This window comes from Anser anser (genome assembly GCF_964211835.1).
Source record: "Anser anser genome assembly, chromosome: 4".
NCBI classification, from domain to species: domain Eukaryota; kingdom Metazoa; phylum Chordata; class Aves; order Anseriformes; family Anatidae; genus Anser; species Anser anser.
Window position 1 is genome coordinate 27,552,534 of NC_139724.1, and position 12,830 is coordinate 27,565,363.

Here is a 12,830-nt window from a genome sequence, read left to right on the forward strand (position 1 = left end):
TACATTTTTATTTTGACTATAAGGCAATTATATATCTCATTATCAATGAAAAGATCAGCACTGGAGAAAGCTTGAGTAGAACACAATCTTTGGCTAATTTATGCTTTCATAGTAAAAAAGTACTCTTATAAGATAAAAACTAAAATATATTTTGTTTCTTCGATTCTATACCTCTGCATATTTTTCTGGAGGCACATGGCTAGGTGGTTCCAAACAAAGGTTTGATTAACAGAAAGTTACTTCTAAATATGAAAAGTTGATTATCTACATGAGTTGTCGGTAAGGGTAGACTTCCCAGAGAGAATAAGCACATTAATAAAGTCTACAGTCATAATACTGCACTTTTATATCACACGAGATGAGAAAAGACAAGGCATACACAAATACACCCCAGATGCTTATTCAGATGTAAAACTACCAAAGATTTTCCAGTGACCCTCATTAAGAAAATTTGAACAGCACTGGTTCTACTTTGCACACTTACTGTGGCATAGCTCCAGATTTTGATTTGAAAACTAAACTTTCACTCTCCGAATCTGTGGAACTGGCACCTGGAAAAGAAAATATATTCAATAATCTTTTACTGATATCTTTGATGTTTATATTCCAAAGGAAAAACTGTGCATTTCACTTCAAGTGACTTGTACTATGCACCATAAGTAAAGACCTTGAAATATAGTGTTGAGAATTCTCTGTAATAAATTAATGCAGTTTTTATCTGATAAAACATTGTAACTATGTACTTCAGACAGTTACAGAAATCATGTCCATGTCAATTGCAAACCATTTTCCTTAGGCTTTTAGCTGTATTCCTTGAAATCAAAAAAAAATATGATGAAAAAACTACTCTACTGGAAATGTACAATTTTATTTACTTGAATGTAAAACTTTAAGCTTAGGAAAACATATGGCTTATATACAGATAATAAATCTTCAACCTTAATTAAGACTACTCAGTATAGCAAGACATTTCCAGACTAAACTTGCTATCCACTATTTCCACAGTTCAGACTATTTACATTGATCTATACATAACATTTACATACTGGTGTTCCCTGCCAGTGGAAGTCTTGATATAATGTATGTGTTTGGAAATATCTTGAACTCACTCGAAGAAAAGATAAGAAACCATTTGTGCCCATTGTCTTAATTTTTCTAGTAACAACTGGGACTTCAAGCAATATTTATTCTAGACATTTATGCAGTACATATCATTCCTCGAAGGATTTGTGCATAAATATGCATAGCTATATTTGTAATACAAATCATATACAATATGCATAGCACAGCATAGCTGGCATAGCATAGCACAGTGTAGCATAGCATAAAATGACTTACAGTGAAACAGAGCTTGAACTCAGGGACTCAAGTACCCCATTTATTTACAAAGTTTAGGCTACAAAAATCAAAGCAATAAGTACCACAGAAAAGGTAAGAAAAGAGAAGCAATGTCAAGTGAGCAAGGTGAATCTATGTGAAAGTATTTCTCATAAGCAAAGGATAAACAAGTCTTGTGTGGTTAGGGTTGCTGTACAGATGAAGATGTGAGGCACCAAAGTCATCAAGATTATTAACATACAAAACATTGTTTGAATGACAATCTGCTTTCCTTAAAGATCATAGGGGAGGAGCCTAACAGCTTGCACAATTAATTCTCTCTTTCAAAGTTAAATCTATTAAATCTTCAAGACAGTCCTTCCACATAGTAAAACAGCCAGATCTCAAAAAATGATTTTTTATTCGGTGTATCTCTCTTCCTAGCTATCCTGTTTATAGTGCTGCTTCTAGAAGTAGTGCCGCTAGTATATCTGAGTATTTCTGAAATCAACCTTCCCTCTTTGAAGAAAATATCTTACTAGAATCCATACAATTCTGAAAAAGTCTTGGGAATTTTGCTATTATTATCCCAAGAACACAGTTCTGAGCATAAGAGAACAAAAGGAAGGAATCCCTATAAATAATTCACTTTTGTCACTTTCAGCTCAGTTATAGAGAAAAAAAAATATTGCTTTATTAATCAAAAGCTATTTAATCAATTTGTGATAGTATCATTCAGATTTGTTACACTTATTTGTTACATTAATTTGTTTACCTTTTCGATTAATTACTTAATGAATTTTAAGTAGTTACAAAACTTGTAAAAGAATAGACATTACCAATACCAAAATATTTGAAGATACATCAACTGAAATAAAAGTCAGATTTCAGTTGATATAATCATGACATAATACAATTATTCACATACAAAAAAAATTTAAGAATTTTATTTGTGGCTGAGACTAACTTTTTTCAGAAAAAAAAGAAATCTTGCATTATGACTAATTTTGAAGTCAGGAAAGATTTTGACAACTACTAGCATTTGATTCTGGACAAAACCGGTATGACCGATTTATAATCTGACTTAAAGTCAGTGTGCTGAATATGAAGAATTACAGCACACTCACCCATGACTGAGGAGGACTCATTTGGGACTGTCACATTTAATTGCATTTGGAGGAAGTTCAGAACTGACAAAGGAATTACTGTTATCCTGAAAATCATTATCGGTAGAACTAGTCAAATCTCTTATTTACAGAGGCTACTTAAAAGCTACCTTATAGTAAAAGCTGTGCTTGTTCCTACTTTTCCATTTTTAATTTTCCTTTTACACCAAATAAACAGTAATCTACCCACTAACGCTTGGAACATCCATTGACATATCTGAATTAATATGATGTGGTGTTCAAAATGTATTGCATTAAAGGAAGGCTGGGAAACACCGTACAAATACCACTAAAGCAAATGCAATCTTAACATGCAGAACCATCACCAGAAGTAAACTTCAGCTTTGTTATCTTTTCATGTATGTGTTGAGTATCTTTTTATTTCACCTCTTACCTTCAATGAATATTTCAGCTGATGTACTATCTGAACCAAGGGGATTTGAAGCGAGACAAGTATAGCGTCCAGTATCGTCTTCAAAGGCTTCTGCTATAATTAGTGAATGAAGTCCTCCACTTCCAGAATGGATTTGAATGTCAGGAGAATTCTGGAGTTCTTTTCCTTCACAGAACCATCTGTAGCCCACACACATTTAGAAAGACAAAGGAAAAAAAAAAGAACATAAAAGATTGGTTCAGGCTCATCACACAAGAAGACACTACACTGCTGCAAAAACCTAAATTGCTATTGAAAGCAGCACATGGTGCTTTGAAGTCTTTAATGGCATTTGCAAGGAAATAACTTGCTGGCATCAAATTTCTTAAAGAGGCAGTGAGACATTTCTGAGTGTAAGTGAATTGTACACACCTACAAATTAAAACTATTCCCTGTCCTGTTCAGGTAGAATGAATGCTTTCTCCATATCCCATGTACTGGCCTGCTTTGACTGCAGTCTAATCCATTTCAATTTAACTTGCTTCTTCTTTCGTTCTAATACTCACTGATTCTCCACAGAGGATGTTTGATTTTTGTCTATCATGTCCAGTCAACCTAATATAATCACATGGTACAGATTCCATCTTGCTAAACTTTAAACAGATTTAATCCTGCCTCAGAGCAGGAGCATAAGCTGGTTTTCTAGGCATAAGCTGGTTTTCTAGGCCTGGATTTTTATATATATATAACACATGCTCCCCTATCAAAAAAGGGTATACTCCAGCAAAAATGCTGGTTTCAGGTACAGGCAAAAAAATACTTATCTAGGGTGATTTACTGCTACATAAAAGCACAGCCTACATTGTTTATGTTGGAATAATAAAGTGTTTGCCAACGGATGCTGCCTGGAGAGCTAGTCCCTGTTCTCAGCCTGCGCTGCTGCCATAAAGGTACCAGCTCCCATCTTTTTCTGTTTGATTCTCTCACATCAGCTACTCCTGTTCTCATAGGCTGCTCCCTGCTTTACCCATATCCCCAGCAGCCCAGCAAGTATGAGAAGTAGACATCTCTTTTTAGCATTGGGTGGCTCTTTTTTTTTAAAAGGGCTGCCTTGCATTTTTGTGAGGGCTGGTAGATCAGTGAGTCACTAAAGGAAAATAGTTAGGGAACAGCCTTCCTGCCATTTTCAAACTTTCCCTGCATCCTGAAAACAAATTAAACAAAGTAACCCCAAGGAGTTACAGAACTGCCCCATACCTATTTAGGAAAAGCTTGCAATGCTACAGGATGACAGCATGCAATAGCAGTCAGTGAGCACCCTTGAGAAATGAGCTGCCTCACTTTTATTGCCTCTTTTTTTTTTTTTCTTCCTAGTAAAGTATGCAGAAGTGACAGAAAACTTTTCACAAAACTCTCTTCTGAAAACATTAGACTGTAAAACTTGAAAATTCGTGTTTATTTCAGAATGCAGAGTTAAGAAACCTAACAGATTTGCACATAAGACAATTCCCCTTAATGACTCAGAACTGTGGGCAAGCCCTCTGTGTTTATAAACAATAGGCCTTTCATTCCTGAAGGCTAAAAAAGAAATAAAAGAAATGTTGATAGTGGCATTAAAACCATATGTAATTCTCTTCTGTAATTAAAAGCCCAGCAAGTTCCTTTTCTGCCTCTTGTGCCCAGAAAGTGCACACGAAGTATCATTTTTGGAAGGAACTAACAAACTTCCATTTGTTTACTCAGCAGACCCCTTTGGCCTACTTTTACAACTGTTGGGCTTGGAGACCAATTTATTCTGTCAGCTCAACTGCCAAAATTAACATTTCTCTCCCCCCTCCTCCCCGTCCTTTCCTCTCCTCGTCACAAGTCCTTCTTCTCCCAGTGCGAGGACCTCTGCTACTATTTCTACTTACTAGACCTTCAGAGGCCTAACCTCCGGGAAGCCTTGCCTAAGTTACAGTTTAAACGATATGCACAAGAGAGAGGTTAATTCAATTCCTAGACAATCACAGACAAGAGCCTGTAATATGAGGCTCTACTTAACCATTGGTTCTATTTTTCTTTCCTTCCCAGAAACATCCTGCAAAGGAAACCTTCTCCTCCGCGCTTAATTATTTTCTCAGATCGATCCCATCTTAGCTTCATGTAACTTGGGCGGCTTTCCACTCTCTCCCAAATTCCACCCTCACAAAATGTTGAAGAAGCTGTGATAAGCACTTAACCCTAAAATAAAAAGCCCATGTACACATTTTTGTCAGGTGATGTTTAACAAGCAAGCTGCTTTCTCCGGAGGGCAAGTCCTACATGCTTCCTCACTTCATGCATGTCTGCAGCTAGACTCAAGCAGCGGGCGCTGCTCCTCAGCACTTGTTGGACTGAGCCTCACTGCAGCATGCCAGCAGCATCCCACCGACAGCAAGCCCTGGCCTGCTACGTCACACGCTGCCTGCCACATGTTAGACTAACACATTAACTATGCCATGCCATACAAAATTATCTCAGCCATCATTAATGTGATGTGTGAGGACTGGAAAGCAGGCCCGACGTTTGACTGCACTGCTCATGGTAGAAAGAACCACTCACATTCATAACATGAATGTGCTGAAATGAGGAATACTGGAATAGGTTTAGCTATATTCTCTTTCCTTCTCCAATTGTAATTTTTTTCTTGTTTATCTATAAGTTGATGGAAGGAGAAGATTAATTAATGCGAGTTGCTTTTGGAGATTATATCAAAATTAAGTGAGCAAGAAAATACTCAATTGAAATACCTTGCAAGAACTTGCTAGTTGCCAGTTCAGCTCAACAGAGCTTATGAAAGAAAAAAGAGCTAGCTAAGAAACCTAAATGAAGTATTTTTTGCCAAAACACTGACTAAATTTTAATTTTCCATCTTATATATAAAGCACTAAATTGCTATCTACAGGCCTCATCAGCCCTACTGCGATCACATTTGGAATAGTCATGGTAAGAAGATTTCCTGCTCCTTAAGACTGAAAAGCGTTCAAAGACAAATATTTGAAGCATTTTCTCTTTCTGGAGAGGGATCACCAAAGCAAGAAACAAATCACTATCAAAGGGAGTCTGAGCCAAAGAAACCTGAAGGACTCACAGCTAAATATAGAAAAACAGCCGCTAAGCAAGTCTTACAGGAAAATTCCAGCCATATGCTAACTGGGACAGCATTAACTCATGTCCAGTCTATTCCAGCCTACTGAACCTTGAGAGGATCGGAGGATTACTACCTAGGTGTGAGAAGACGATAATATTGCTTCTGGAGAGCCAAAAAGCCCCAGTCCAAACCAAAACCAAAAGACACTGGAAGTAACAAAGGAATAAATCCACTGCCCATGCTTTGCAAAAAAGAGAATTCTCTGTATAGAAGACATCGGTTTAAAGATATGTATATATCACAGGCTCCGGTAAGCAAAGTACAAACGTGATCTATTTTTTATGCCTTTGAGAACCTACAACAAAGTGTGCAGACAGAAACGAAACAGACAGAGACATTTTTGCATATGTGTGTACATCACAGAATAAGGACTCGAGCTTGCATCCTGTAGGCCGTGTTAGTGTTCGTGCAAACTTGGAGAACTGCCCCCTTGAAAAAAAGAACAGTAAGTACTGTAATGATGCCAGAAGAAGACAAAAAGATCAAATAAAAGGAATATACATTTTATGTAACTGGAATTTACTGTACCAGTCATTAACATTTAGGAAACTTCAAATTACACTGAATTTCTCTGATCTTTACTTCTTTCTTCTTCATTCTCTTTCCTCCATTTCTCTTCCTGTCTGCATTTTCACCGTACTACTCTCTGCCTTTCCTGTTCTGCAGCTATGCTTAGTTCTGACCTACGCTGTATCTACTGTACATTAATATGATAGCAATTAAGTATTTAATGCAGGCACTGAAACACAATCACTAGACTGGAAAGTCAATTCTCCAAGGAAACAAATCAGAGGTATGTTGGTAGTGGGGGAGCAATGGTTAAGAGACTTGCTTTTCCTAACTCAAACCCTATTTAGCTTTTCCATTGGTTACATTATGGGATGACAGCAAAAAACATTTAGTTGCCAGGTGAGAGGCAGTTCATGCACACTAACATCAGGTAGCAATTCACACAATATGTCTTTCGTTTTCACTCTTCTTTTCTTTATGCCCTCACAACCTCCATGTATGGAAATACATACAAGCACGTGTGTCTGGGATTTTAATGACTGTGAACAAAATATAAACAGAGCTGAACAGTACACTGACTGAGTGAGCACCAGGGCCTTAAGAAAAACAGTTCAGGGTTCTCTCTAATGCATAATCCTGCTGGAACTTGTGTTTTTGGAGAGTCACTGAGGAATAGAGAGGTTTTCTTTTCTGCACACTCTCAAAAGTTAATTTAAAATGGCAGCTGAAGTGAAACTTTAAGATATAGCCTTAGGGAAGAATTATAATAGTGAACTCTGACCACTACAAAAAGTGGAGAGAGATAAGTTGTAAATTAAAAAGTAATTTTATCCTTAGTGGTGTTAAGTATGTCCAGCAAGAGAAGTTAAACTGAAATACGTTAACATTCCAGAACTGGCAGAGTCAGCGTTCCCATCTCTATCCCATGTAACTTCCATTTTGTAAAGTCTCCATTCAAGTTAAACAGTCCAATAATTCCTGACTGTAAAACATCACTACTTAAAGAATCATTATAATAATTTTTTAAAATCATATTTGCCATAAGATTTAGAGTCCAGTAAACAGATTATTTCAGATGCTTGTTATTTACACACAGCTTTTTTTTTTTTTTTTTTTGAACTATTGGTAATACGGTATTTTTATGCCTTTTTGTTACAAGTTATTTGTAATGGAGCACCCTAGTCAAAACAATTGTGAATATATTAATATAAATTATTTGAGTGAAGGTATTTGGAAGTATGACTACATCTCTTGGTAATTCTGCACTGAATTTAAGGTTCAGGACAAAATTGTCTGGAAATACCAATCCATATTTTTACTCCTTTTTTAATTTTTAAAGGAATTCTTACAGCAGTCCTACTTAGATTCATACATTTATTTTCTTACTGAAAGTCTTAAAGATGGGGCCTTGGTGTTGGAGAACCATAAACAGTAATTTAAAAAGATAAACCTATTTTTTTTTATATTTATAATAATTTGACTCTACTACAGAAAACTACAAAGAAGAAAGAGTTAAAGATACAAAACTATTCTAACTCAGTAAAATTTCATGATGATAGATTGAATGTCTCTGTATTAAACCTGCATTCTTATAAAAACCTAGAAGATATGCATGATACAATACAGTAATGGAATAACTGAATGTAAAGGAAAAACCAGGGAGATTTAAAAAACAAAACTGAGTTACATTCCTTGTCTATCATGAACCAGTTTAATACTATTTTTTTCTTTATAGAAGCCAGAGATAATATACCATAATGAAAATAGCTTTATTTGGACATGTAATCCAAAGCTATTTATTTGTGATTAATAAACTTTTCAACTATAGGAGGCTGTGCAAGAGGTTATGGTAATGTTCTGTTCACTACTGGCTACTCCTTGCAGGAAGAACTTTTTTTTAAAAAAACGGGTATGTAGACTTTTTTTTTTTAAATTTCATTTTAAACTCTATGATTATAAGGAAAATATTTAAATGTTTAACAGAAACCAATGAAAACTATCTAACAACTTCCTTGTTGAACTGGCTTCAAAGCTTCGTAAATACGTTTATGACATAATGCAAAGAATCAAGGGAAGCGACGCGTGTCATCCACGGTATTCTGGTGCCAGGGCAAATGGTATTTCACAAATGCATCCAGTAGTATCCAAATGAGAGATCATATTTCAGGTAATCCTGCTTCATCATGCAGAACAAAGGTATCTATGCTGTTCTAATTGAATAAATAAAGTTGCAAGGAGATAATCTTTCACAGGCCAAAAAGAAAACAAAAAACAACAAAACAAAAACAGTCAATATTGAAGAAAAAGCCTTTAGGTTTTCTTCTCTAACCAGAATTAACAAATATCTTATGTTTATACAGCAACTTCTTCTAAAAAATATAGTGTATACTGCAGTCAGCCTTCATGTAGAAAATAACAGAATGCTGAACTGTATGCTGAATTACTCCTATTCCGTTCCTGAAGTCCAAAGTTTAAATCTTCCCTCACATCATATTTTATCTTTGCCCTTTGCCCCAAAAGATTTATCTTTTTTCCTTATTTTTGCCCATCACCAAAACACAAAGTAGCTTACTACTCTTGATCTTGCTGCATGTTTCTTTCAAAACAAAAGTCTAGGCCACGTGTAGGTATAAACCATAGATTTCACAGTTCAGAAACCTTATACAGAACTTTCTTTTCTGTATTTGAGCACAAGTTAATGATATGTTCATTTCAGAAGCAGCAATTTAACTGACAAATATGTGTGGATAAATAATTCAGCTCCTTCTAGATGTGGTTAATCATCAGATCAAGGAAGAGAGAAAATGCTGTGCACTTTAGTTACCAATTATGTAAAGCAAACAGCAGACCTTTTACTACAAGCATGTTGATTATTTACCACCCATGCAGATAGTTATTTAAAAATAACAAATCCTTCTCATTTCATTGAGTAGCTTCTATAACTAGTGAATTCATGCCCATATAAACTCAATTTTTGTGTGTTCATATAGATAAATAGAATGCATGAAAAAGTGCTTGAAAAGGAAGACAACAACCTTGCGGATATTAAAACCAAGAATAATTTATAGACAGTTTAAGGTACTAAGGTTTTCTTGCATTTATCTATAAGGTGGACATTTTGGAAAACTGTTCACTCATCATATAAGTGGTACTTTACTGTAGGTTAATTTAATGAGATTCTTTATAACAGTAATTTCCTTCAGTTCTACCTTACTGTAGAATGAATAACAATATTTAATGTAAAAATTTCCATACATCATTTTATGTTAGACAGTTCCTTGACACTTTACTATTTTCTGAAACATTATTTTGGTTTTGGAAGCTTCAAGTCTATGGGAAGATGTATTATATAATCTTCGATTTTACTGAGAATGAGTTCCTGACAACTCAACTATACATCTGAGATATAAGTCCTATTGAAAATGGGCATCATTGCTGGTGGACCTGCTTTCAAAGTATGCAATTATTACATCGAAGACAGGGATTTCAGAACAAAACCATGATTTTGGAATTCCTAAAACTCTCCTGAAGTGGCTTTTGAGATGAAGTGCTGTCTGTGAAGAGATGGCTAGAGCATCTTCACATGAACTTAAGAAATAGTTCAGCTGTCTCAGAAGTTAGCTAAGCTGAGGAAGGATAAGTTGAAAGAGTCAAAGGGAAAAGAACTGCACTCCTCATCAGAAGTCAGAGTAGGGCACCTTGCTCATTTGAAGAGTCAAAAGAACTCTTAAGCTGTAGCTCCACCACAACTACAGCTCTGTGCAACTACACCACAACTACAGTAATGAAAACACTTGCTCAACAACTTGGATGGTTGTGCTTGAGAACACATAATTTTTTCAAGGCTTTGTTACATGGTGTCATTGAAATAAACTTACTTCAGAAAAAAAGACAATACTGCCTCACAGCAAAATACCTTCAACTTCAAGAGGCCAAGCTGTTAAAGGTCAAGACCGAAAAATCTTTAAGATTAATGTTTAAGAACATATATATGTTTTCTCATTTTCATTAACTATGAGATACTGCAATGTAACTGAACAGTTGCACATTCCCATTTGTTCTTAGCCACCAAATTACACGACATACTTAGATTTGGAAAAAGATCTGGAAAGCAATTGCTTTTTTCATAAATACATCAATAAAACCATCTGCAAACTCTCTGGGTTTCAGAGTTAAATCAAAAAATTAAAAATTAAAAAATGGATTGTAAGCTGGGTCTTTCATTTGTAAAATTGTTTAAAATGCATTAAAGAGGAAAATTCTTTGGCATTCTGACCTATCTACAAATGCAATTCTCCATAATGTGTTAATAAAAATAAAACAAAAGCCAAAAAGCAGGGCAGGAGATACAGAAAAGGAATGTTCACACAGTAGCTTTGTTGTATATATACCTGGATTTCAGCATATTTTAGGCTAAAATCTGTAGGTTCTATAAGCAGTGAGATGAAGAATTAAACAAAGTACAATTACAAATTAAAACAAGCAGTGCACATATGGATGAAAATGGACATTCTTTTAATTTCTTAACACTTTACACAACTTTCTATTTTTTTCTTTTTAGGTTTCATATTTCTCCCAACATTTTTTTTTCTTTGAAAAAGTTACATATTTTTATACGTTTTTATCTTTACTGCAATATAGGCAATAGCATGCTTCCAACCCCAATAAACACGGAAGCTGCTTCCATGTATCAAAGCACAAAGATGGAATGGTTTATAAATGTCAAGAATGAGTAACTGCACTCCTGAAGTCTGACAATAGCTGACTGTGCAGTTCTGCCCCAATAATATTGTAGATGCTTACATTTTTTTAAAAAAATATATTCTAGGTTTAAATGATTATCACTTATAACCCTTAATTTTCCACACTTTTAGAGTTTTATACTCTTAGAGGATTACCACAGAACTGTGAAATAATCTATACAGAATTCATCACTGAACAATAGAAAATACCCAGCACGTGAAACACACAGCATTTGCATTTAACTAGTTAATGTATAAGGAATCCCTATAGTTTTAGGGCATGGAATTCCAGATACTGAGCAATAATTTCTTTCTTTCTGACAGGTAATTAAAGTGAACGTTTTTCTACAATTTCCTTCTTGGGCCTGGAATATCTTACCCTGAAGTCAAAGAGTGGTAGACATTATCTGCATTTCAGATTGTTCCACTAATTCATTTGTCAGTATGTCAAGCAGCCCCCTTCAGCTGGTGTCTGTAGTAGTGCCAGCAGAAATTGATTTACTTGCTGTTTTGTTTCATGAAAAATTATCATCTCTTTCCAAAAAATCAGAATATAAGATTTCCAAAGTAGAGATGCTGCTCCATATTTTTCACCCTCTGGCTAAAGGAACCCTTTGCCACACTACTACTTGCAACAATGCAGGAAATACACACATACAATTTTTCTCTCCAAAATGGATTCCAAGGATAATCCAGAAAGCTCTGCCAGTTTTGTTTTCTGTTGAACTTCCTCAAACATTTGTTTAAAGGAAGTTATAGTAAGATCTCTCATACATTTTAAAATGCAGTCTTCAAATGGAACCAGCCCTGTATGAAGAGCTAAAGGTGGAGGAAGCATGTCAGAACAGAGTTACAGTTCAGTTCATCAGAAGAAACACATGAGCATGTGGCATTAGAGATAACATCCTACTTCCATAGCAGTCTATTCTCAGCCTCTGAGTGTGCTGGAAAAGCCAACGACAACAGCATACTATGCCTCATTTTATTCCACCCTTCCCTCCCCTCACCCGATTTTGCTATTGTGTTAGGTCAGACATACCCTCGTGTATTTTCACTAAGACCATTCATTCACCACAATTTCCCAGAGTGTCTAGCATGTGGCACCTATCTTACCGCGTATGAGCACTGGACCACCTGTTAACAGCAGTCTAGATGGGATCTGATGGTTCAGAGCAATGGTTCCCTCTCACCTATGCATGTTGGCAGTTGTGCAATGAATGCTCTTTCTTCCTGAGGCTGCCCAATAAAATGTTCCTCTAAAGAAAAGCTCTGCCAACAGGACTTTGAGCACTGCAACAGTAATGGAGCATGAGGTAATTAGATATGTTTTATTACTGAGAAACAGAGGTTAAGCACTTTGTCCATGGTCACCCGTGATATGCAAGAGCCAGGTCAGAACCTAGCTCCCACTGCCTTAACTTTAAGACCACCTTCCAGGTGCTGACTAAGTCTCTAGAATAAGAATAAATTCTGACCTTGCATTACCAGATGTACTGTAAAGCCATAAAATTATTATTCAACCTTTTAAATAATTGATCAGATTGGAATGA

General features: G+C 35.7%; 1 protein-coding gene across 7 annotated transcripts in view; it reads right to left on the minus strand.

Annotated features, from left to right (window-relative positions):
* Window positions 1-12,830, minus strand: part of PALLD (palladin, cytoskeletal associated protein) — a 201,738-nt gene that overhangs the window by 131,681 nt on the left and 57,227 nt on the right. For 6 of the 7 annotated variants that reach the window (XM_083833551.1, XM_083833547.1, XM_083833549.1 and 3 more), the window contains 2 exons: window positions 2,878-3,056; window positions 485-551 (listed from right to left, as the gene is read on the minus strand). In XM_083833551.1, coding sequence (XP_083689677.1) covers window positions 485-551; window positions 2,878-3,056 — 246 coding nt within the window. Of the gene's footprint in view, window positions 1-484; window positions 552-2,877; window positions 3,057-12,393; window positions 12,519-12,830 lie in introns of those variants that run through there. The other variant, XM_083833552.1, reaches the window with a different exon arrangement.